The sequence below is a fragment of the Platalea leucorodia genome (assembly GCF_965183815.1).
Source record: "Platalea leucorodia genome assembly, chromosome: 2".
Lineage (NCBI taxonomy): Eukaryota > Metazoa > Chordata > Aves > Pelecaniformes > Threskiornithidae > Platalea > Platalea leucorodia.
Window position 1 is genome coordinate 63286900 of NC_138824.1, and position 26256 is coordinate 63313155.

Below are 26256 nucleotides of genomic sequence, written 5' to 3' on the forward strand. Positions count from 1 at the left end.
TGCAGATGCAAGACTAAGATCTTTTTAAACCCCTTAAAATAGCAAGAATGTCAATTAGTTATTTTCAGTGTACAGGCACAAGCAGAGGAAATGTGAAATAGAGCAAGAAGGCAATTCAAGTTGTGCTGATGTGCAAACACCTAACAACTAGTCAAGGCTTTCCTGCTCTCCCACTGGTGCACAAACTACTCACTTTCTCGAAAGCAACCCTACACCTCCCCACCCCAGTGAATAATTTTTCTTCATATGTTTAGTTTTCAGCTTAGTCATGTACTAGTGGCTTGCTTAACAAGCCAGGCGCATTCCAAGTGGAATTAGAAGAATTCAGTAAGTTAGCCCAGGAATAAATAGCCCTCGCCAATACCATATTCCAATGCCTTCTGAATGTCAACTACTTATGATTTTGGCTTCTTATATTCTCATATAACAATAGCGGAGGCAACAGGTGTGAGATGGGAGCCTTCCTCTATTGCCTTGCAACAGCCATATTTTCATCCCTCTGCATATGAAAAGGGTATAAAAGAGCAATAACAGTGCTTGGCACTTGCTTTATATATGGCGTAAATGTTTACAATATTAGCAAGCCACAGTCTTTCGTTTTACATCATTAGATGCGAAACTGAGGTGTATATTCTAATGTATGTGCACATCTGAGATTTCACCAGCTCTGTATGGTCAATACACACTGTTTCCACTGACAAGCCAGGGAAATCCTATGAAGAATTAAAAAAATATTGCTCCCTGGCAAGATTTGTGATACTGTGTGCAAGCTGCCCACAGGCTTTTAATTGCAAAATTGCACTACACAAGTTTGAGTGAATATATGCCCTTCAGAATAGAAAAAAGTTAGATGTGAGCCTATTTTATTAAATTGTTTAATAAACAAAGTGAACAGTGGAACCTTCTCCCAGGGACTGTGAACTTTATTGTCTGTGCAGAACTGTCTTTGTAACTAGCCAAGAAATCAGACCATTGTTCACCGACATACACTTGCAAAAGGATGGGTACCTACCCGATGTTCTGCTACAGCAGGTCCTGAAAGTTGCTCTCTTCTTTCTCCGTCACTGACAGCGCTTTTGGAAAAGTGCTAGTTACAAGCCAGTGAATAGGAACAAGACCAGACTTGTCTCTACTTCCCCCACACTGCAAGGCCTACAGTCCCTTTTTCTCTTCTTTCTTTCTCCACTTCTTCAGGAACATCGTCTTAAAATAAATTTAAAACTTTATAATACAAAGCAAATTGGAAGGCTTGCTCTCAAGCCAAGTGCCTATTAAAAAAAAAATTACAAAAAAATCAGCTTTACGCAAAATGTAAATAAGCTAAGAAATCTTCACCTGCAAACCCTCTATTTTCAAACACCTAAATGTAATTAAGAAAATGGGAGTACTTATTGCAGTAAAAAATAAAATAGGCTGATGTTTTGTAATCAGAGGGGGTCCTCTGGAAGTTCAAACATCAGGTTAATGCTTCAGCATTTTGACTCCTGCTTTTCCTCTTTCTTGAACACTGTTTTTAATGGATGATGATTACCTAATAATAAGGCTAGTTTTATATGTCAAAACATGTTTTTTTATTAGACAAAACAAAACACAGACATTTTTTGGGTACACAAACACTCTGTTGATCCACTTCAGCTCTTGCTGCTACCTACAAATTTTGTCTTATATTTGTCCTTAGACATCATGCATGAAATTCTCTGCATACCTCCTCAATTATATTTGAGTTTTTAAGAAAAACTTTTGTGTCTGGACAACATATTCTTACTTTTTGAATCATTTCCAGCTTTCATCTGCTCCTTCAGTACAAATCAAAATTTCCTTAAAACTAAGCAGATTCACAAACTTCTTCCCTACTTCCCCTACTTTGCTATGACTACTGTTCTTTCATGAGAATGCCTTTGCTTAGAGGATCTGCGGATTCCCCTGCCCCCTGGCCTGTATTCTAGATGCATACTTTAATAACAGCTGAGTCCAGTTTCATCCACAGATCCATGCAGTCCATCCACCTAAGTCGCCATGTAAAAGAAACATCTCCAAACAAAACCTGACCTGCAATGCCTGTATTTTTACAGTGTAGTAGCAAGATTCCCCTTTTACATTGACATAGGAAGTACAGGATTTCTTATTCAACATTTTAAAGTAAAAGGAAATTTGTGGAACAGTAACCAAAAGAAGAAATACACACCATCTAAATTGCCTGACATTATGCAGTATGCTAATTATCATACAAATATGCATGATTAACAATAAATTTCTAGGTCTAACTAAAACTGAGACAACATACTAAATAAAACAAGCTAAACCAGCATACTGTATCTGCAGTTTTTTTTTTTTTTTTTTTCTATTTGTGAAAAAGTAAACCTTCAGTTTAAATAAACCCTCAGTACACTGTGTATTGAGGAGTCAGTAAAAAGAATAACAATTTTGCTGGTAAGCTACTAGTTCTAGATTCCCTAGCCTTGCACAGCTTTGAGAAAACAAAAAGACAACATGGAATTAATACTTTTTAAGTACACCTCTGTAAATAACATTTAGATCTCAAAGGAGATATTTGACAAAATCTCAAGAGTTAACTGTAATTCATATTTGCCTTTTTTTTTTTTCCTCTTAACTTTCCTAACCAGGATGACCTAAAATGCATATTTTACCAAAACCCATTTAAGAGAAATCTGTATGGGTATGAAGACAAACGCTCTTTTAATTTTCATTTTGTAAATTAGAATATATGACATTACACAGAAGAAGCCCAATAAGTTAAAATTGAATTTCACATATACCAATTTTCTACTTGAATTATTAGAGGAAAAATAATGCATTGTCTTTCAGTATATACTATTTTATGTATACAAAAAATATTCTGCTCTTTAACAATTTATATGGTGGCTTAAGAAAAGTGGTTATTACTGTTTACCTGTTTAGTATATTTCAATTAAGGGAGCTCCTAATGCTTACACTAACTATAAGGGGTAAGGATAAACTTCCTTCCAATTAGCCTTTCATATAACATCTCCCAATTCTTTTTACAGTATTTTTTTATATGAACACGACCACCAAAAGCACTGAAGAAACAGGTCCGACAAAAACTGGTTCTGTGCGATCAGCCCAACAGTGGTTCTGTTTGATACCACTATTGACATAACAAGAACTGAGGCCTGAACCTTTCTCCCCTCAGAGTTAATGCATAAATTATCTAACAGATTAAAATCAGAGACCAAAGTGTTTTTCAAAAGAGTTATCTCTCACTAAAAAAAAAATATACCAGGCAGACTTTAAAAATATATTTTATTTAGTAATTAAAAAAAAAAAAAAAAAAAAAAAAAAACAAAACATTGAACTGGATATCTGGAAATTAATTTTACCCTACTGAAACAGCTTATGAAACGTTTTTTGAAAGATAATACTGATAGTTAAGTGCAAAAGCCTCGCTCTGTCATGCTTCACAGTTTAACTGTAATTAGCACAGGAGGCCATGACAGTTTTTAAGTAACTGATCTGCATTTTACAGATATATAGGTCATTATTAATTTATTAGCACCTCAATCAGAAGTTTAGGTTCTGTTTTACCATGGTTACTTATACAAAGAAACATGGGATCAATGCAATATCCTAAAACCAGAGCGCTACTGAGGCTGTGCGGGGCTCTGCTAAAAACAATGGAAACAAATTAAAATAATACAGACAAGGTTTATAAATTACTGAATTCTGTAGCATATGGAATATACACAAAACAATTCTACAAAAACATGAATGTGATTGTAAATTTATAAATAAACAATACATTAAATAGTAGAATCTCCATAAAATAGTAAATTATTGTCTCCATTTTAAACAATGGAGGCAAGCACTATTAATAGCTAGGAATTCTCTTATGTAAAATATTAGATCTCTCCTGAGACCTGTCTGTGAAGTAAAAGGCTTACATTATTTATCTGCTGGTGTTTTTTTTCCTCCTCCAACATAGCTTAGCATACTCTTGCTTCTGCAACAGTATAATTAAAAGCCTTCCTCTAATTTCAACAATACTGTGTTATTCTTTAGCCAGAGCCAGCTTTAAACAGACATGAAAACACACTAAAAATTTAAGGCAACCTCCTAATATCCAAGTCCAATCATGCCAACAAGAATGCTTTCGCTCCAAACTTAAAAACTATTTTAAATTAAGTACTGATTTTCATTCTTTGGGACTCCTTCCTCCACTGACTCTGTTACCCACAGCTCAGATACAATTTTAAATTTTTTCCCAAATGTTCTCCTGAGTGTTTTCAACTCTTTTACCCGGGAATGATCTTCTCCTATAACAACATGGGAGATGCCCTCTTCAAGGTGAGAGACTACTTTTGCACCATAAAAGCGGAGCTCCAAAGCTCTAATTGATAGTGTCGTTCCATGGATTTTGGTTCTGGGCTCATTAACAACAGCATAACAGTCCACATAAATAGTGTTTCCTCTGAATATACTGAGCTGACAAGTGTTCCATGAATAACGTTCTTCTAACTCTGCAATCATGTCCAAAGGCACCACCTTATCGTCTTTTATTCTTGAGAACACTTCCTTGAGTTGTGCAACATCTGTGTCTGCTGTGTAGCTGTCTCCATAGCAATCATACTCACGAGCAAAATGTTCTTTTGTGTCAGGAGACATGTGAATCATAAAGGCTGGCTGCCAAGGCACCAGCATTTTGGTTTGAAAACACTGAAGGAGCCACTCTGCCCTCACCACATCGTATTTGTTGGAAGCAATGATGTTTTTCACTCTGACATTCTCAGCTCCTACAATGACACAGTACGTCTCCGGCCCCGGGTTCTGCACCACGCTGCCACCACATTCAGCTATTCTGCTTTCCAGTTCAGACTTTGAGTATTTTCCCATTCCTGTCATAACACAAAACTCAACATCTTCAAATATATTTGAAACCTTGCTTACATTAGAAAGATCAGGAGCTTTAAACTGCTCGGCTATTCCAATTATCTTCTTCACCTTTGATACAGTTTTCCTTTTTTTCTCTTGTGGCTCATCATACTCATCTATATGAAGGTGCTTAGATGCCAGCTTCCCTTCTGCTTTGTTTCTGAGATCTTCTAACATGTCTGAAGTCATGCACTCGTACCATTCTTTGTCCTCTCTTATCTTCTCAATTCGAGGGAATCTCAAAGTACAGTCAGTTTTGTACATATCACTGTCAACAATCTCGGCTGCCTTGATCTGAACTATGACAGAGTTGCAAGGTTCAATGTACATTTCAGGTTTTTCAGTTCCACACAAAATGTTACAGGGAGGGTCCTTCCTATGGTAGGGCTTCCAGTGTTTAGCCAGTTTCAAGCCTAAGTCATACAATTCCTTCATAGTATAGCCAGAGCCAACACGACAAATAGAATGAAAAACTGTAGGTTTTTCATTCGGAGGGGGCGTCTCTGCAATAGCGCACAGAAAATGAGACATCATTCCACCACGTGAGCCCTTTCCCCAGTAACCACCAACAATTAAAAGGTCCAGTTCATCCATCAGCCCATTGACGTATTCTGGCTTGATTTTTAACCATCCTTCCCCACGTTTGTCAGGCTTGTAAGTGGACATGGGATCTTTCACCATAATCCCTTCCTCTCTGTTATCTATTGCTTCATTTAAAGCATCGATTACTTCTTTTCTCGTTCTGGCATTTTTTTTACGTACAACATGTATCCTGCCCGTTACTGGGGTAAATACGCTACTTAAGATTTCATATCTTTTACTTAGTACTTCGTGACCCAACTTCTGATTGTTGACCATCAACACATCAAACACACAGAAGCATGTCTGCAGGTCAGAGTCCTCTACCATTCTTTTTATGTCAAATTTGTTTCCTTTTTGCATAAAGGTTTGCGTCTCGGGATTGTAAGCCATCATTTCACCATCAAGAATGCAATTTTGTATATTGCTCTTAAATACATTATGAATAAATGGCGTTAATGAACCATCAAGGGGGGAAGCACCGAACTGCTGTGTGTAGTCAAACCCATTTCGGGAAAAATATTTATAGACATCTCCATCTTTGTGCATCTGCATACGTTCACCATCCAGCTTAGTTTCTATGTAGAATATCTGGTTATTCATTTGTTTCTCAATTTGCTGGACATCAGCAATAGCAGCAAGCATTGGTTTAAAGGCAGAAAACAACATGATAGAAACATCACTAAGTGAGACAGTGGGATCGTGCAGTTGTCTGCAAACTTTTTCCAAATCAGTTGTGACGTTGTGTAATTCAACAGCATCAGGATGAAAAATGGAAAATATAGTTTGCTGACTAACACCAAGCTTTAGATCCTTTATAATCATCCGAATGAGCCATTTTTGTTCCAGTGCTGTGCTCTGGGTAATTAACTGAAGAAGACTTTTCTTTAACAGACCCTTGTTTTTAGCAGCATTATTATTAGCTATGGCATCTAGGTGTTCATTGACTTGTTCTATTGTCAGTCTGCCTTGTTTTGGGCTCCTCGGTTTTAACACAAAGTATGCAATCATTGCAAAATCTCCAGCATCTCCGCGTGAGCCAGCAGGTGTTCTGTAATTTAAAAGCTTTGCAGCATCTTTTCCATCTTTTGGTAAATTAAGCAGTTCAATATACAGCTTCGCAAGCATAGTTTCTTTAATTCCATATGCCATCCTTTCTCTTTCCAACTGTGGAAGAATAAGCCGCATAGCTGGATAAAAAGAATCTGTGACATCTTTCTCTTTTTGATGAAGAGCATCATGGAATCTTCTCCAGGAATCCAGGAAATCCTTGAAATACTTGGTTTTCTCCGGACGAGATTTACACCTCTGTATTCGCTCCAGAGTAGAACACAGATCTGCAAAAGGGACGTGAGAGGCCACCGTTTTTCTAGAAGGCGGCTGCGAAGCAGGTGCAGAAGCCATCAGAGTCCGTTTTTCACTAAGAACAAAAAAAAAAGTACGTATTTGTAGAGAAAGGAAAAGTCAGCATGTTATTCTGTCGCAAAAAAAAAAAAAATATTTCTAATTAGGATTTACCGATTTTTCTAATTAGGATTTAACTGTTACCTAACGGTCGCGTGCTGGCACCAGTTACGGGTGGACCTCAGCAGCCAGGCTGCGACACTGCTACACCGGCAGCACCCAGGCGAGAGGGCCAGCAGCCAGGAGAAGGCACCGCGCCCCCCTCCCGCTGCTGCGCGGCCGAGAGCCTTCCCTGCTCGGAGCGCGTTTCCCTCCGCCACCCCCCGCCCCGCAGCACAGTCCTGACACCACCCCGCCCTCGGCCCGCTCCTGCCCCGCCTCCTGCCGCCCGGCGGCCGAGGGGACCCGCCCGGCTCGCCCTGGGGGCTGCGCGGCGGCGCTGAGGGAGCGGGGCCCTGCGGGGCCGCCGCCGCTCTGGGTGGGGGCGCAGCGGCGGGGGGACCGCGGCCCGGGCTCCTCCCGCGGGCAGGCTCCACACCCGCCCCCCCGCTCCACACCGCTACGGCGTTGCCATGGACGCGGGGCGAGGAGGGGAGGGGAACGGTCACCACGCAGGGGGCACCTTCCGCCCCGCACCGGCCGCCCCCTCCCCGGAGCGGGCCAGCGGGAAGACGGGGACGGCGGAGGAACAACCGCCCCCTGAGGAGACTTACGCGGAGCCGGGGGTACCCGCGGGGCCTGGGTCACGGCGATAGCCCTCCACCCCGGAAAGGGAGGGGCGCCCCGTTGACGCCGCGGCTGGCACTCCTCCCCCGGGCGCAGCGGTTCCGGCCGGGCGGGGAGGCCCCGACTACCACCGCGGCGGCGGCGGCCGCGCCTGCGCAGTTCCCGCGGCGGCGGGGAAGGGCTGGCGGGGCCCAGCGCGGCAGGGCCCGGGGCGGGGAGAAAAAGGATGAGAGGACGGACCCTGACCCGGAAGCGGAAGCTGCGTCGGGCGTGACTTCCTGCCTCGGCAGGAGCGGCGGTTGGAGTTGCGCGTCGGGGTCCGGGCTGGCCTGAGCACCGCTGGCGGCGGCCGCCGCGGCCCCGCGGGAGGATGCGGCGGGTGGGTCTCGCCTCGCCTCGCCTCGGGCCGGGCCGGGCCCGCCCCGCGGGGAGGGGGTGGTGGTGGTGGTTGGGGTAGGTGGTGGGCTGGTCCCCTCCCTGCAAGGCCGGGACGGGGCGGGCGGGAGCCGGGTCGCGCCCGCGGGAGCGGGGCGGGCCGGGCCGGCGGGGGGCGGCGGGTAGGCAGGTTCGGTTCTGATTTGGCGTTTGGGGTCTCGCCGTGACTAAAGGCGGCTCTTCCCCGGGCGGGGGTGGCTGGCAGGCGGGGTGCTGTCCCTGGGCGTGTGCGGGTCCTGCGCCTGCCCCTCGGGACGTCTCTCCCGAGGAACTGCTGCGTTGACAGCGCCGTTAAAAGTTCGTCCAGGTGCCTTCCTGCGAAGCCCTGGGAGAGCTTGTGCATCTTCGCAGCAAGATCCTGCTCTAGTGTTTCGTTTGTCTCCGCTGCCATATGGAACAATTCCTGCAAATGGGGATGCTTGTAGGAGATCGGGCAGATGATGATAATTTTAATGATGCTTAATGTGCGAAGTGAATATATTGAAAAGGCTGAGCAGGATGTTTCTTTCAGGTAAAAATGGAAATAATTAAACATGCTTGGAAAGTAATATGTTTTAGGAGCCCATGCTCACTAGAAAGCTAATATGATAACTGTCCTTGGTTTGTTGCTGTTTTGTTTTTTTCTTTTTTTTAACACAATACTGTTGTAATTCAAGACACGCTTGTAAGGTTCATTAAGATTGTTGGTTGGGAGGGGAAGTATAATAAGAGTTAAGGGGAAAACCCTTTTAATTATTAATATGTACTACTTGATGCAGAGCTGTGGAAGTTTGCTGTTTGAAATAGGTAGAAGTGACTGGCTGATTTTAAAAGCAAGAGCCTTTAAATGTCTGACTCTTAGCTGTTCCTACTCTGCTTTTTCCTTGTTTAGGGGTAGCTGCTTTGCTGTTGTAACTGGGTGTTGGTTGTTTTTTTTTTTTTTTTACATTACAGTCTCTAAGATTTTAGTATGAAGAGTATTTTTCCTGTCCTTACTAAACTTGTAGGCTTTCTTCCAGATTAGTTCCCTTCCTGAAACTAATTTTTTTACAGTTGAAGACTTAATATTTCTACTTACAGAAGTTTTCTGAATAAATATGTGTAAATGTAAAGCTTGTGTAAATTTTGTCTGTGTCTGGAGGAGGTGGAGTGTAGGGGAAGGAAGTGCAGTAGAAAGAAACGGACGTCTTCAAATATTTTTCTGTGTTTTTAAGAAATACCTCATTTTGTTTGTTTGTTTTGAAACTGAAATCCGAAGGCTTGCAGTGAGTGTTACAAATAACTTTTTTTTTTTTTTAAGCTCTTTAATGAGAAAGCAGCCCTTGAACACCTGAATACTGCTCTTAGCACTGACTTTAAGGCTGCTCATATAGTGAAAGTATCTTTATGGAGGCAATGTAAATCTATCATAACTTTGTTGTTATGCACTGTGTGTGTTTTATATTGTGTCTTGTATGTATAGTCTGGGACATTTTGATGTGATTCTTGAACTTCATTACAAGATGTTGTTTTCAAGTTTATCAGACGTTTCAAACAAGAGCTAAGCTTGATAGGAGGAGCATCAACATGATATGCACGGTTTCATCAGTAAAGCAGATGTAACTGCTGGGGGTGTTGGCTGTTAGCACTTCTTAATTTTCTTTCAAGTAACTGAAGACAAACAGTAATTATGTGTGTAATTCAAAAGCAATTTTACTCAAAGTTCATAAATGGAATTGTTTTTCAGGCAGAGATGAAGCCTGGGAAATCATCACATCCAAAGGTAAATGTTTTATAATGTGATTAGTGTATGAGAGTAACACTTTTTAATATTAAAAATGTAGACAAAGACAAAAAATACAACAGAATTTGTGGCAAATACAAGAGTAATTTCAATTGCCATTCAAAATGAATGAAAAATTGTTCCCAAGTACTTTAAGTATGCACTTGAGTTTTTATGATCTTCAGTTGATAATGACATTTATCATTTAAGAATAACATTAGGGCACAGCAGAATATTATTAAAATGGCTTGATCACGAAGACTTTATTTTTTTCCTCAGCATTTTTATTATTATGAGTGATTTATGTTTTCAGTAGTTACTTAATTATGGGATTTGTAGCTCATCTGAAAGAACACAAGAGGTCTGCAACAATCCCTGGGCTGTGGATTCAGCAGTGGAAATGTATAGATACAGAGGTGTGTGTGCGTATCTACATATGTGTATATCCCTGTGGCATAAAATTGAAACTCATCACTTCCAAATTTCATTTCTGTTTTGAGAGGCAATACGGTTCTGTGGCTGCGTAAACCGAACTGGTATCTTATGGCCTTTAAGGCAAAGGCACAGCAGCAGTCTGGGTATATCTTACTTTCATTAGGTCTTAATGTTGAATTGGGCCGCATTGCTGTTCTTCTGTGTTAATGGTTTCCGTGACAGAACTTTGTATTTCAATATTGTCTTCTACTTGTCTCTTAAGTTTACAAGCATCATTAAAAAAACACTTGTAGGAACCACCAGCATTCACGAAGGCTAGCCTTTCTAATGCAGCATTATCAGAGGGACAGGAGGAAATGTGAAGTAGGTAGATGCTAGAGGAAAGACCTCTGATCATATTTGTGACTAAGAAACCTCATCTGTGAGGAGAATGCAGAGGAACTGAGTTTATATAGTCTGGAGAAATTGAAGGTAGGTTACATGTTTGGAGGTTAATAAACATTGAACTAGAAGTAAAGAATTTAAGTTACTAAGTCTTCCTTCCTGTTAAGTACTAGGAAATATTTTCTAATAGTAAGGAGTAGCTAAGAACAAGAATGGCTTATGTAGGAATTTCCATTAATAGAAGAGTTACCTAGGATAACATCTACCAGATAAAACTATATGGTTCTGCTCTTGATGACTGTATATTTGTCACAGACATTGACTTTTGTGGCACACTTAAAAAAACAAATTCTCCCTTATGCTTGTTTTCACAGCCTCTAACTTAGTTTAAATATTCAGCAGTTATAAAATACTGTTACTGTGTATGCTGTAAAACAGGATGTGACTACTTGCTATAGGAAAGCCTTGTCATTGGCAAAGTTACGACAATTACTTGAAATATAGTTCCGCAATATAGCGTTCCTTCAAAAAAACAATTTTTATTTTTTTTAGTAAAGCAGGACTGATTTCCAAGGGGTTAATGTTTTATCTGTGAGATTTGAAGAGGAAGTATGTCGAGAAGCCTTATTTCCCTGGCTGAAACAGAACTTCCACTAGCCTGCCACTGGCCAACTTGCTGACTTCCCTTGGTTCCAGTGTCTCCATCTATAACACATGGATGATGTTACATGCCATCTCTCTGTAGGGCTGTGATATTTCTGACAGTAGAAGGCAATGTAACTGAAATAATCCTGTTAAACAGTCAGCCATTAAACAAAAAATTAAGCAGTCATATTTGCAGATGACAGAAATTGATTGAAAAGTTCCCTTTTAGAAGATGTAAGGGGGTGCACACTTCTTGCCTCAACTGGGACATTAGGCAGTTATGGAGCAAGTCTGTAACTGCTTCTTGTAGTCTAGGAACAGAAGTAGTTTTGTGTAGAAAGAGAAACAGGCTTGTCCAGGTGGTGGGTCTGCTCTGTTTCTCAGGTTGACCGGCTCAGATGTCAAAGTCTAAATATATTCTCCCTTTCGTTCCCTGTCCCCTCCCTGCCCACCCCCCTGCCTTTTCCTAATTATTTTGGCATCCTATTAGTCACAAAATTTAGAGATACAGTAAAATCGCAATACATGCTCCTCATAATTCAACATAGAGGTTTTGTGTCATAAGGTGTTATATTTGTAAACTGTTTCCATCCAGCACAACAGTAACGGGAAATGAAGGCCAAGAAGAGATTTTGTGTGTGTGTGTGTGGTCTTGCAGTATGTTGAGCAGTCTCAAATCCTCATACACTTCAAAAAGTGTTGAGGAACACCTTAACACTCACTGAAAATTACTATATTAGCTTACCCTTTTTGTTTATGTCCTTTAAGTGGAAATTTGGTTCTGCTTGTATCATCTTCTACTGTTCAGGTCACACAAGATAATGTTTGGAAGGCTTGCTCCTTTGGGCTCCATAGAAAGCATGGTTTGTAGCTTTGTTGAGAATGAGCTTGTATTGACTTGGTTTAGAGTCTTTTTCTAGGCCTGTGTGCTTGTTTGAGAAACCGTCATTTTCCTTTCTAGCAATCTTTCAATTGGTATTGGAAGGAGGTGTGGAAGAACCTAGGAGAAACTTGTATCTTGGTTCTCTAGCTAACAAATATTGCCGTAAGATGCGAAGTAAGAGACATGGTCTGATTCAAGCCTGGAAATGGACAGAACTGGTGAATTTTCACATAGCTGGGAAGAAAACTTTAGTAGTCGTATAGTTGTTCATTAGTGCGGAGTAGTCAGCTTTACTTAAATATGGAGGTGAGTACGAAAAGTTTGTGGCTGTGTAGTTTACCCTTCCTGCTAACCACCATATGTTGAGTTCTAGTTGTAGGATGCATTGGTTTTGCAGCTCCAGGAGTATACTCCTGTATATATCAGCAGTAATCACACAGCAGCAGTATCTCAGCAGTATAGCGTTTTCATGATAATATCCTACTGAAATGAAAATAGAAGCAGTCCACAAATGAAACTAATGTGGCTATGAGCTGTGATTATCAATCTTCAAATAGCAATCCTTAGTGTGTATGGGATAGCCATCTGCAAAACTTAATCACCTTAAGTAAGATTTTTATAACTTCTTTGGGTTTTAGTAGTTGGTTTTAATGGTGGGTCTCTTACTTTTTTGTGAATGTCTTGTTGAGGAAGCATTTTTGGAGTCTCTTTCATTTTGTAAGAAATTCAGCAAAATTCTGAATAGCATAGATAAGGAGAGTGTTTTTACTGTCATTATCAATGTTCTTATAGTCTTGAAATGTAATGCAGGAAAAGTTTGTCAACTTCATTAGGCAGTTCTCTTACAAATTAAAGTATCATCTGCTTCACGTGTCTCCTAATTACTGTGACTTCTTTACTAGAGAAATGGATCACAAGAATTAAATTTTCATATAGACAATATTTGTGCATATGTGGATGAGGATGTTAAACATGAGCTCATAAATAATGTAAGAGCACAAATTTGGGATTACTGCTGTCTAGACTACTTTATATTTCACCAGTTTTACATATTTGGAGTAGATACACTATATAAAAGCTTAATTTCATGTTGCCTTTGGTTAATACATGAATCTTAAGATGTAACAGATTTATTTTTATTTCTGATTTGTATCTAATTGTTGCATAAAATAATTAGAGATGGCAGTTTTTCCTGGTCATATTGGGTGCTTATCATATTTGTGGAGTACAAAGGCTGTGACTGCAGAGGTCACCTTTTATCACTTGATCATACCAAGATGGCTGGTGCAGTTGCAGTCCTCTCCAGTAGTATTAGGCCATGCAGCTTATTTTGGTGTGGGTCCTGTGACTTAATTGAATGCTTGGATGCATCCCTGCATGTCAGACTCCTTTGGAGTTAATTCAGCTTCTTACTGCACTACATTGTTTTAGGAGGTTATAACTTTGAATGTGTCTAGACTGTAATTATTATCTGCTATGTAACTTAGAGTGTTCTTAAACAAGCGAGCTTGTGTTGTCACTTCCAGGCAGTATGGTTATTCAACTCAGTGGCAGCTGAATGGTTACTGTAGTTCTCATGTAGGTTTGGCAGTTTTTGCCTATTTCCATATTGCACTTTGTACTGGGCTTGTGTGGCAAGGTTTTGATAGCGAGGAGGCTACAGGGGTGGCTTCTGTGAGAAGCTGCTAGAAGCTTCCCCTATGTCCGATAAAGCCAATGCCAGCTGGCTCCAAGACGGACCTGCCGCGGGCCAAAGCTGAACCCATCAGCGACGGTGGTAGCTCCCCTGGGATAACATATTTAAGGGGCGGGGGGGCAGGAAACCTGCACGCAACTGCAGGCAGAAGAGAAGAGTGAGAATACGTGAGAGGAACAACCCTGCAGCCACCAAGGTCAGTGAAGAAGGAAGAGAGGAGGTGCTCCAGGTGCTAGAGCAGAGATTCCCCTGCAGCCCGTGGTGAAGACCATGGTGAGGCAGGCTGTCCCCCTGCAGCCCATAGAGGTTAACGGTGGAGCAGGTATCCACCTGCAGCCTGTAGAGGACCCCGCACCGGAGCAGGTGGGTGCCCGAAGGAGGCTGTGACCCTGTGGGAAGCCCGTGCTGGAGCAGGCTCCTGGCAGGACCTGTGACCCATGGAGAGAGAGAAACCCAGGCTGGAGCAGGTTTGCTGGCAGGACTTGTGCCCCCACTGGGGACCCACACTGGAGCAGTCTGTTCCTGAGGGACTGCACCCTGTGGAAGGGACCCACGCTGGAGCAGTTTGCGAAGAACTTCAGCCCATGGGAAGGACTCGTGTTGCAGAAGTTCATGGAGGACTCTCCCCTGTGGGAGGGACCCCACGCTGGAGCAGGGGAAGAGTGTGAGGAGTCTTCCCCCTGAAGAAGAAGGGGCGGCAGAGGCAACGTGTGATGAACTGACCGCAACCCCCATTCCCCTGTGCTGCTGGGGGATAGGTAGAGAAAATCAGGAGTAAGGTTAAGCCCGGGAAGAAGGGAGGGGTGGTGGGAAGGTGTTTTAAGATTTAGTTTTTACTTTTTCATTACCCTACTCTGATTTGATTGGTAATAAATTAAACTAATTTCCCCAAGTTCGGTCTGTTTTGCCTGTGACAGTAATTAGTGAGTGATCTCAACCCATGAGCCTTTCATTACATTTTCTCTCCCCTGTCCAGCTGAGGAGGGGAGTGATAGAGCGGCTTTGGTGGTTACCTGGCATCCAGCCAGGGTCAACTCACCACACACTTGAACCCAGCAGTGAATAATGTGAGAAATTCTGTGTATGCTGTGAGACATAACTCTCTCTTACAGTTGGAAAGAAGATTTAATCCATTATCATTAACATCACTCTCCTCGTTTTATGCTGTGTGTATTTTTTTTGTCATGAGTCTGTTCTCGTGTTTGGATTTTTCAGCAGTTGTGCTTTTCATTGATCAGAGAACAATGTAGTTAGCTGACTTTTCAGTCATCTTGTATGATGATACAATCTTTCATTCAGCTAAAGACTGAATATAGATTACTGATCTGATAGTGGAAAACTATCATTATAAGTCAGAACGAATCCAAATATAGCAAAACAGCTGTCCTAAATGCAACTACAATGTGGTGTCTTACTATAGAGGAGTCTCTTTCTTCTGACTAGTTCATGTGTTGCTCTGTAATCACAGTTGATCAAGATTCTGAAAGACAGCCACTAAACAATAGCAGACCCGGTATGCATTGTGAGCCTCCACTGGTTGCAGAGTGAAGTGCACAGGCTTACTGAATGCTCTTGGCCTCAATCAGTAGCAACTTAGAAATAAGGGCTATTTTTGTTTGCGTTCTCTGGATTCGAGAATTACTTATGTGAGAAGCTTTGACTAACTGGTCTGTATAGTTGTTCTGTTGGTAGGTAGGGAAGACTGAGGGAAAGCACAACTTATTATGGTCCCAGTCAACCAATTTTCCAGTGCCACTGATGGACCTTGCCTGCTGAAATAATGTAAATGGGATTTTTAAGAGTTCTGAAGCCTTTTCCTTATGATTGCTTTTCTGCTTGTCTTACAGAGTTGAATGGTTTCCAAAAATTCAAAGGGAGTTTGCCACCAAGTTTGATGTTTATGCTTTAAAGTATTGACTTGCCATTAATCTTCTGCAAGTATGAATGCTTAAATCACTTCCTTTTTCTTTCCCCATATTTATACGTATGTCTGTTTTTTTTTTTTTTTTTTTTACAGGATTTACTTGGAGTAAAAGATCACTGACTTCTACAATGGAAAAGTCATGGATGCTTTGGACCTTTGTTAAGAGATGGCTACTAGCTTTGGCTTCCTGGTCTTGGAGTCTCTGCCGTATTTGTCTTTTACCCTTGATAGTAACTTTTCACTTGTATGGAGGCATTATACTACTTATATTAATATTTGTATCAATAGCAGGTATATTATATAAATTCCAGGATGTGCTGCTTTACTTTCCTGAACAGCCCTCTTCATCACGCCTTTATGTTCCTATGCCTACTGGTATACCACATGAAAATATCTTCATCAAAACCAAAGATGGAGTTCTTCTCAATCTTATTCTGCTGAGATACACAGGGGACAATGCAGCGTATTCTCCAACCATCATTTACTTTCATGGGAATGCAGGCAACATTGGCCACAGGTTGCCAAATGCTTTGTTAATGCTGGTAAACCTGAAAGTAAACTTAATTCTTGTCGATTATAGAGGGTATGGAAAAAGTGAAGGAGAAGCAAGTGAAGAAGGTTTGTACTTAGATTCTGAGGCTGTGTTAGACTATGTGATGACACGGTCTGATCTTGATAAAACAAAAATTTTTCTTTTTGGCCGTTCCTTGGGGGGAGCAGTAGCTATTCACTTAGCTTCTGAAAATTCCCATAGGATTTCTGCCATCGTGGTGGAGAACACCTTTCTTAGCATCCCATACATGGCCAGCACTTTGTTTTCTTTCTTTCCAATGAGGTATCTTCCTTTATGGTGCTACAAAAATAAATTTCTGTCCTACAGAAAAATCTCTCAGTGCAGAATGCCTTCTCTCTTCATCTCTGGGTTGTCTGACCAGTTAATTCCACCAGTTATGATGAAGCAACTTTATGAATTATCCCCAGCTCGGACTAAGAGATTGGCGATATTTCCTGATGGAACTCATAATGACACTTGGCAGTGCCAGGGTTATTTCACTGCACTTGAACAGTTCATCAAAGAAGTGATAAAGAGTCACTCCCCTGAAGAAATGGCGAAAACATCATCTAACGTAACAATAATATAATTGATATTCTTTTTTGGGGTGGGGGGGGTACCTGCACTGTACCTTGATTTGTGAAAAGTGGTAAAAGAATGTCCATTTTTAAATGTATGTCATGTCTGTACTTGCCTAAAGAGTGAAATTAAACTTGGAGAGGTCTGATGCTTTATTAAGATGTTCCCGATAACTTTTACATTTGCAGCATTGTAAATGAACCATTTTATGTCTTTCTCATACTTTTTTGGTATCTCTGTCCATATATTCCATTTGTTTGATATGTACAACAGATGCTATTAAAGGAACTTGCTACAAAAGTAGTACAGAATGTATTAGTTTAGAACAACGAGAGGTTCTTCAGTATTCGCTGCTATATGTGCGAGCTTTTGGGACAGTCATGGTTAGCACAATGATTTGTTGCTTCTTTTAGAGTTTATTTAAAGTGTGCCATGCATGAGATTAGTGTTTTATTCCTTGAAATTTTATATTATGCAAGGTGGGAAGTCTTTAATATGCTAAATAATATAACATTAATGGTAGAGTATACTTGCAGGTATACTATCCTGGGTTATTACTGTTTTTTATGGTTATGCATACATATATATTTCAAACTGCATCTGAAGAGGAAAAGACACTTTCCCTGTTTTCATTTTACTATTTGTTCTATAATAGTCCCTGGAAAGTTGTATGTGCCTGAACATCATGGCTTCAGGATTTTGCCCAGGCAATTTCTTCATAGAAAACAGAAGTAACCTTCTAAAAGAGAGCAGTGCAATCTAAGCTCCTTTCTGCCCCAAGCTCTCCTCACTAACATACAGGCAAACTATTTGTTGGTATTAAGTCTGCTTGTGCATTTGAGGTGGGATTTCCCAAGGCAGAGTGGGTGGTGTGATAGAAAGGAGTGTCATACAAGGTAAAAGTATGTATTTGTGTTCTTTTTGGTTTTTTTTTGGGGGGGGGGGGGGGGGGGGCTGGTGTAGTTAAATGTCTGTGCCCTTTATTTATACCTCCAAAAGAAAAAAATCCAAACAATTACCAGTGATCAGATGATTAGAGATTAATGTATACAGTTGCTACAGTAAGGATAATGAAAACGAGCAGTGCATTAAATTTAGTAGATCTAAGCTTAGTTAGTCTGAAAGTGATGGCACTTATTTTAACACTTATACCCATATGCTTGCAAAAAGTCTTTTACAGTTCTGTTGTACTATGTGGAAGTAGCCGAAGCATCAGTAGAAGTGAGTTCTCTTTAGCTCTGCTGGGATTTTTTGAAGCTAGTGTCACCATTTCAGAGTCAGCATTGAGAGAGTTTGATTCTGACTGAATGTTGGGGTTCTTTCTTTTTGTTTGTTTGTTTTTGGAAGTCTTTATCCTAGGTAGTCATTGAAGTTGTACGCTCTTAGCTCAGTCTGTCTTGGAGCGTGGGGCTGTTTAAATCTCTTAGGCAGGTTTAATTTCTTATTTGCTGCAGCTGATAGTTTGCCTGTTCAAAATATTTTTTTTATGGAAAGAACAAACTGTGGAAGATCTTCCACACAACCTGTACAATTGCCCTCTGGATTGAAATTTTTAAATAAACTTTTCTGCAATGTTGTCCTGATTCAGAAAAGCATCTCAGCACACACTTAAAATCTGTTTCCTGATGGACAGTGGTATTTTAAGCTTGTGCTTACATTCTCTGGTTGAATAAAACTGCTTTCCTGAACTGGTGCCTTAATGGTTATGCCTCCTAAAATTCATTACATGGAATTACCGGTCTTATGTATACATGGGTGATAGTTGTCAGCAATTTATAGATAGGGTGATACATCTTTTCTTTACTTAAATGTGATTTATTTTTATTTTTAAATTAACATACACATACCGGAAGTTGCTGCTTTCTCTGGTAAGTTATTTGTCATACTGTTATTAAGGTTTTCTTAGAGTTGATTGAAAAAGCTATAGACCTTTTTAGATCTGTAGACCTAAAATCATTATAGACGGAGCATAGTTTTAAATCTGGTGGGGAAGGTATATTGGTGAAGTTTGGTGAGGGGGTGTGCGTTATATAGTAGAAGGAAGTTAACAGACATAGCATTCCCTTTCCCTGATGTATTCTAAAATGGCAATGTGAGCTGCTTGCATAGATTGTTTCAGCTACTTCACGTTGCTTTAGAATTAAGGTGGAGGGAGAGGAGGAAAATAAGTGGGCAAATACTGCTTTTCTAAAAGTAAGTTGATAAAGCCAAAAGAATAGATTACTTGTTAGAGACAGAATGAAGAGAAAGTAAATAATTGTTTCAGAAGTTGTCATAACCTGCCATTAAATACCATTGTTTTTTTCATAAAATGTCTGTTTCTAAAGTAATGTGACTTTACCCCACTTCCCGCCAATCAAAGACAAACAAAAACCTCAACCCAAAATACCCCCAGTATTATGTGGCACTTACATACAAATGAAGTATTCTTACTTTGGCACACAGTTGCTAAGTCAAAGTCAAATGTGTGGCACTAGTTCATGGCAAGCTGGGGCTGTTCAAAGTGGACTGTATCTAAACATTACTTTTGATTATCAAGCCATATCTTTTCCACTATATTGTCTGCAGGACATAAAGATGAAACTTTGTCTGATTTTGCAATTATTGGGTATGAGAAGACACAATTGTCATGTATGCATCCTTTACACTTAATGTGGTTTCTTCCACATATGCATGTTTTTACTTCTCCCTTAATGGGTTGAGCGCGTACGCTTGTGAATGAATGTCTGTTACTATGCTATTTTTCACTGCATTGACTATGAAATCCACTGAAAGAAAATAGGAAGTAAATGGTTTCTTTATGCAAATATCCCACTGTTGTACATACGATCTCTAAAGGGAGGGAGAAGGGGGAAGAAACTTGTTCTGACAAGTCAAGACTTGTTTTTATTTCATGGTCTGTGTGATGGAAACCCACAGTTATTTGCTGCTAAAAAGTGAACTGCAAGCAACATAGTAGTAATAACTTCAAATTGCCAAAAGGTGTATTATGATACTGTTGAATTTATTCCACTTGATGCCATTATATATTTACCCTTAACTGTTCTCCGTTTGTGTATAGATGGTTCCCAAGTAATTTGTCCTGTATAGATAAATTTCTAGTTTGGGAAGAGGAAGTTGAGTTATTTTCACAGGTTTGTAAGAAAGCCTCTTGGTTTAAATATGCTCATTAAAGGAATTGTCTCTTTTCTAAGAGGAACTTCAAGGTTTTTTTTAAAAAAAAGAAAAAAGAAAAAAGAAAAGAATAGGGGGTCAGGAGTTGAACTGGAACAGCTGTAGCAGTAGAGTCCTTGTAAGGAAGCATCCAGTATAAGACTTTGTGTGCACACGTGTGTGTGATTTTAATTAGTGGAAATACTTGAGGCTTCCTGCTAACCCAAGTTTACATTCCCAGTATTTGTTTCTGAACTGTGAAATGCAGAGAGATAAGCTATGCTTTCATCTGAAGAAATGTTAACTGGTGTAGCTGCCCGCATGTCCATTTCTCAGGTAAAATTAGAAATAGAGCACAAATACATTTGGTAGGCTACGGACAATCTCTCAGTTGAAGGGCAGATGGATTAACTATTTATACAGAATATGCACATTGGCATCTCTAAGCTAATCATTTGTATCACGTTGGATGTTCACAGTGAAGAATGCAAGACTGAATTGAGAGTCCAAGGTATGGTCTCTTCTATTAGCAAAAAGATGCAGACATACCTCCATTTGTATTTCATAATTCAATTCTTGAGAAGTACATTTTTATTTTTGTTAATGACAGGTGATTTTGCTAGGGGCACCTCTGCCAAATATAAAATCAGTGCCTCTTGCATGTAGTGGGATCAGCCTGATCTATCCCATTAAGAATAATTTACAATGCCATCCTGCTTGTATAATTTAGAGTAGAACCCTGCAGAAGTGTAAATAGAGATAGCGTATGAAGTTCTAAATAACACTTGTGTTTTGAATTCAGAAACAGTCATTGAATATATGATGCAAGCTTTCTATTTGTTTTTTTTCTTTAATATGTAGTTAAAGTAAAAATGTCTTATAAAGTATTCATACGTTTTGTAGACAAACCGTAAATGTTACTGTATATGTGCTAATTGTGGCAAAGTTTTCCATTCTCATTCTAGTCTGGTTTTTACAATTAAATTAATTTTACAAAAAACACTTTTCTATTTTTATGTACTGACATATGCAATAAATTGATACATTAAAAGTGCTGTTAATGTCTTGTTCTAGTTTGTGGCCTGTCTTCAGTATTTGTACAGGGGTATTTTTGTATGCATGGTAAATGATCAACCTCAAGATAACAATTTTCAGTTACTTACTAAAACCAGAGCACATGGAATAGACATCCGTGTTGTTAGATGCAGCATTTCTGGAAAGCTATTACAGCAGGGAAAAACTGTATTACAAATATCTGTTTCTAAGCTTTGTCATGTCTCCTCACTTTCAGCAAGTGTTAGTAAGTAAAACTGATAGGCAGTAACTCCCCATCACTTTATAACAGGTCCTGCATTTCAAAAATTCTCTGTTATCTGGGGGACTGAGAAATGGTCTAAATATTATGTCACTTAGGAAATAATTTCAAATGTTTATGACTGGTTTTACCACCTCTTGCTGGTAATATTTTAAATGTTAATTTTAAATGCTATAATGCCACTCTAACAGGTTTATAGTTAGTTCATGTAGCTGCAGTGGGATGCTTGGGCTGAAGCAATTTCTACTTTCTTACAGAGAAACACATAACTAAGCTTGTATCACTGTGATGGATGCGCTCGACCCCTTGACCAGACTGGCAGTGGTTTGGTGCGGAAGAGGCAAAGGCCTGAGCCGTAGCCGGGCCGTGAACTCCTCCAGTTTCAATCTGTTCTCTGACAACCCACAAAGGAGCAGAGCGACACAGTGAGCATCGATGCATATGAGCTTGGAACACCAATCATGCGATTAACACATGAATAGTGGGTGGCTTTTCCAAGATTCATTTATCAAGGAACAAAGAAAGTTGTGGGTATAAGGAGCCTCCTGCATACCTTTTCTATGGCATATGGTTTGACTACCAGCCAACCACTTTTTTCTATAAATATGACAGCCTAAGAGAGCTGCCTTTGAGCTCTCCCTGCTAGGCAGCGTGGCTGCATGGTGGTGATCTCCCCTTGAGCTGGGACACCTCTCAAGGTTGCTCCTTGAGGCAGAGAGATCTTTTACCAACGACAGATCTTTGGTAAGCGACCGATACCGTGCATAACCTTGTAGTATGGGAACTTTGATTTTGTCTTGGTAACTTTGCATGCTGAAGTGATGCTAATGAAACATTATATGAACTTTGCATGTACAATCCCTTAGACATAAACCATTGACGAAGTCTGAGACTAAGACTGGACCTAGCTGCACCTAAGCTCCATCAGGAGTTTAGAAAGCAAGGGGGTCTACTCCGAACCTCATGACTCAACGGGAGGGTCTTCCTTACTCTTTGCATCTCCGGTCTCTCTGTGAATCATTCCAACTTGAGTGTAACTCAATTTTCCTTTGTATGGTTCTTCCATGCAGTAATTAATAGAGTGGACCTTGCCATCGAACTTTGTTAAGTCACACTTTTACAGCATCACATTAAAACCACTTTTGCTAATACCTTTGTCAGTGATTCCTTACGCGTCCTAAATCACCCATTCGTGACAAATTGCCATAGTTGGCAGGATGGCAATTAGTATCACTGATTACTTACGAAAGCATGGAATACGTCTGAGTACCAAATTCTCAGAATAATGGGGTCGTGATAATTGGATTCGGAAGCTATGGAAGAACAGCTAAATGTAGCCAGTGGGCATATAAAAGATGGAAAAGGGAAAGGAATTATTTGCAAAATGCTACGTATTTGTTTAGAAGCTGCTCATCAATATAGGAAGAATAACAATAAAAGGGAGCAGGACCTAAAAAAAAGAAACAGAAGGCCGAAAGGCAGCTGAATTAATACTGGTTTTGAAAATTGAGCAACTGCAGAAGCAATTACAGGAAGAAAAGGAGAAAACACAACAGTTTGAAGAAAAAATCGAGATGATGCTCATGCAGGCCTTGCATCCCCTAACCCTATGCAAATTAGGAAATTAATAGTGTCCCTAGAGGACTGGGATGGTGATATTTGGGGTGATCCTGATGACTATGGTGAGGGAAATAACCACCCCTTGTTCCCCTCAGATTCCTCTGAATATGAGGCTAGACCCATCATTAAAGCAGAATGCGTTCTGATTCCAGACTGGTGAAATTTCTAATAGATATGGGAGCACGAATTTCAGTATTAACACAACAGGATGCCAAGATGCTGGGTGCATGACCTAGATGGCAAAGAGTTAAAACTACCACAGTGAACGGAGCAAGTGCTATTTGCCAAACCATGAAAGTTAATTTATGGCGTCCTGGCAAGAAGTGCATGTCATCTACTTGCTTTGCAGTTAGAAAGCACAGTGAAAATATTTTGGGTTTTGATGTTTTGACCGGACAAAACTGGCGCTTGCCAGATGGCAGCATGTGGTTCTTTGGTACAAGTACTGACCCGAACTCCAGTAGAAACTAGGATGCTACAGTGCGTGTACTCCATGCAGCCCCTGCACTGCCTGATTCAAAGATTATTAATTTACCACGATACCCCATTTCTGCTGCGGCATGAAACGGAATTTCTGAGGTAATACACAGAAATTAAAGACACATTAGTCACTGGGGCCAGTACACCCCTATGACCCTATTATAGCAGAATGGGGTTTTGCAGAACACGGTACTTATTGCAATCTATTCCAGACTGGCCCCAGCGGGCCAAAAAGACCTTTAATGTTTAGCTCGACTGCATTTAAAGAGACAGAACAGAGATATTCCGAGTGGGAAAAGGGACTTTTGTCATTAGTCCAAGCAGTTAAACAAGTTGAGCCACTAAGGGGTAACCCGTCCGGAAAAGCCCTGCCAAGACTTGTATTGTTTTCCCTTTCCAGGAACAATACTGGGAATGGTACTAACACACCTCCCCTGGAGATCGGGTTAACCGTCGGAGGATTGCTTACCATTCTCACAGGAGCAATCATTGGACCAAATTTGGCTTATATGCCAACAAGCCTGATGCATGGGCTGGAGACTCTCACTTCCTTCATTTATGCTAATCCATATGATAACTACGGTACATTCTGCACCTTACATGTTTCTCAGTTGTGGGTGCAATCTACTGTAACAGCAATTATAAAAGAAGGCAATGAGGGCACCTGGCCCACTGAAATTCCAGGGGTAATTTGGGATAATGCAACTCAATTTGAAAGGGAATTCCAATCCTGGTGGTGTCTAGTCAATTTTATTTATAGCCCTACCGATAGTAAAGCACAGCTTTTATTCTAACAACACGCAATGCTTCAGTACACACTACGTACCCAATCATTGCACTGGGATTAACTCACAATGGAGCTGTCCTCTGTCTGTTAGAACACAGAGGATGGGCCCAACAAAATGGGAACAAATGGCAAACTATTGATGTTGATGCATGTGTTGTATGGGAACAACAGCAATTTATTTGTGAAAGTAATACCATTAAGGCCCAAGACATTTGTCTTAACACTGAACAAAATGTTTGTCATTTTGAAATACATCCTGATGAAATCCCTGAAATTGTACTTGTATACGTTGGAAATGGATGTGTTTGTATGAGAACCCTTTGTGATTCTATATTTATAGACAATACCGCTGTAGATATATACAATCACTCAAATATCTGTATTTGTAATTTTACCAAAATCATAACATGTGACTTTAACTATTCAGCTCTTGTCACAATGCCCCAATTGCTACAATCTAACTATATATTGTATTAAGATTTATTGCCTACCCCCATTGGAATGAATCTCACATTGGTGAGAAAACTGTTGCAACATGATGATCTGAAACAATTGCTAAAACGAATTCAGAACAACGGACAAAAACCCCTAATTACTGTCCATCATGATGCAGAGGAGATACACCAAGTCCTGGGAAGAGTGAAGAGAGATGGAAAACATCACTGGTGGGAAACTTTTTGGACGGTCCCCAACAGCAACTGGCATTTTGAATTTGATGCTACATCCAGTTGTAGTTTTGTTGATTATGACCTTATTGTGTTTATGGCTTATAATCATTCTGTATATCAGAGTTTGGCAAAAAATGAAACAAATTACATCAATCCACCATGTAAAATATGTACCATCAACTGACTCCGTATATAACATGGTATATAACTAACATTGATTAGAACACTTTAAATGGGATAATTGGACTCTTACCACTGATTGACAACATGCCACATATTTATAACATAGAGGTAACTGTATTACCACTCTATGAGTCGATAAAATGGATTGACTGTAGTCACAAGGTGGAGTGTGGCGGATGTGCTCAACCCCTTGACCAGACTGGCAGTGGTTTGGTGCGGAAGAGGCAAAGGCCTGAGCCGTAGCCGGGCCGTGAACTCCTCCAGTTTCAATCTGTTCTCTGACAACCCACAAAGGAGCAGAGCGACACAGTGAGCATCGATGCATATGAGCTTGGAACACCAATCATGCGATTAACACATGAATAGTGGGTGGCTTTTCCAAGATTCATTTATCAAGGAACAAAGAAAGTTGTGGGTATAAGGAGCCTCCTGCATACCTTTTCTATGGCATATGGTTTGACTACCAGCCAACCACTTTTTTCTATAAATATGACAGCCTAAGAGAGCTGCCTTTGAGCTCTCCCTGCTAGGCAGCGTGGCTGCATGGTGGTGATCTCCCCTTGAGCTGGGACACCTCTCAAGGTTGCTCCTTGAGGCAGAGAGATCTTTTACCAACGACAGATCTTTGGTAAGCGACCGATACCGTGCATAACCTTGTAGTATGGGAACTTTGATTTTGTCTTGGTAACTGCATGCTGAAGTGATGCTAATGAAACATTATATGAACTTTGCATGTACAATCCCTTAGACATAAACCATTGACGAAGTCTGAGACTAAGACTGGACCTAGCTGCACCTAAGCTCCATCAGGAGTTTAGAAAGCAAGGGGGTCTACTCCAAACCTCATGACTCAACGGGAGGGTCTTCCTTACTCTTTGTATTTCTTCCATTAGACATAAACCATTGACCAAGTCTGAGACTAACACTGGACCTAGCTGCACCTAAGCTCCATCAGGAGTTTAGAAAGCAAGGGGGTCTACTCCAAACCTCATGACTCAACGGGAGGGTCTTCCTTACTCTTTACATCTCTGGTCTCTCTGTGAATCATTCCAACTCGAGTTTGTTGGGATTTTGTATGATTCTTCCATGCAGTAATTAATAGAGTGAACCTTGCCATCGAACTTTGTTAAGTCATACTTTTACAGCATCATATTAAAA

The 26256-nt window shown here is 40.5% G+C and overlaps 2 protein-coding genes across 5 annotated transcripts; one reads left to right on the forward strand and one right to left on the reverse strand.

Annotated features, from left to right (window-relative positions):
- Nucleotides 1–3348: 3348 nt before the first annotated feature.
- LIG4 (DNA ligase 4) lies at nt 3349–7755 on the reverse strand. Its single transcript, XM_082337802.1, has 2 exons — nt 7605–7755; nt 3349–6907 (listed from the first exon to the last, which is right to left on the reverse strand). The coding sequence occupies exon 2, from the start codon at nt 6889–6891 to the stop codon at nt 4153–4155; it is 2739 nt and encodes a 912-aa protein (XP_082193928.1). The 5' UTR covers nt 6892–6907; nt 7605–7755; the 3' UTR covers nt 3349–4152.
- A 64-nt stretch (nt 7756–7819) lies between these two features.
- Nucleotides 7820–17805, forward strand: ABHD13 (abhydrolase domain containing 13). 4 transcript variants are annotated; one of them, XM_082333023.1, is made up of 3 exons: nt 7820–7996; nt 9762–9793; nt 15854–17805. In XM_082333023.1, the coding sequence occupies exon 3, from the start codon at nt 15889–15891 to the stop codon at nt 16900–16902; it is 1014 nt and encodes a 337-aa protein (XP_082189149.1). In that variant the 5' UTR covers nt 7820–7996; nt 9762–9793; nt 15854–15888; the 3' UTR covers nt 16903–17805. The 4 variants fall into 4 exon arrangements, with proteins under 4 accessions (XP_082189149.1, XP_082189150.1, XP_082189148.1 ...); XM_082333022.1 differs by having other exon boundaries at nt 7821–7996; nt 9758–9793; XM_082333021.1 differs by lacking the exon at nt 7820–7996 and adding an exon at nt 8178–8563 and having other exon boundaries at nt 9758–9793.
- The last annotated feature ends 8451 nt before the right edge of the window (nt 17806–26256 follow it).

What these genes read in the sequence shown, in the direction of transcription:
- ABHD13 (XM_082333021.1), top strand. Translation starts at nt 8,515, where the DNA reads ATGTGCGAAGTGAATATATTGAAAAGGCTGAGCAGGATGTTTCTTTCA. An exon ending in GAGCAGGATGTTTCTTTCAG is followed by an intron (nt 8,564 to 9,757) that starts GTAAAAATGGAA and finishes ATTGTTTTTCAG; the next exon opens with GCAGAGATGAAGCCTGGGAA. An exon ending in GGAAATCATCACATCCAAAG is followed by an intron (nt 9,794 to 15,853) that starts GTAAATGTTTTA and finishes TTTTTTTTACAG; the next exon opens with GATTTACTTGGAGTAAAAGA.
- LIG4 (XM_082337802.1), bottom strand. Translation starts at nt 6,891, where the DNA reads ATGGCTTCTGCACCTGCTTCGCAGCCGCCTTCTAGAAAAACGGTGGCC.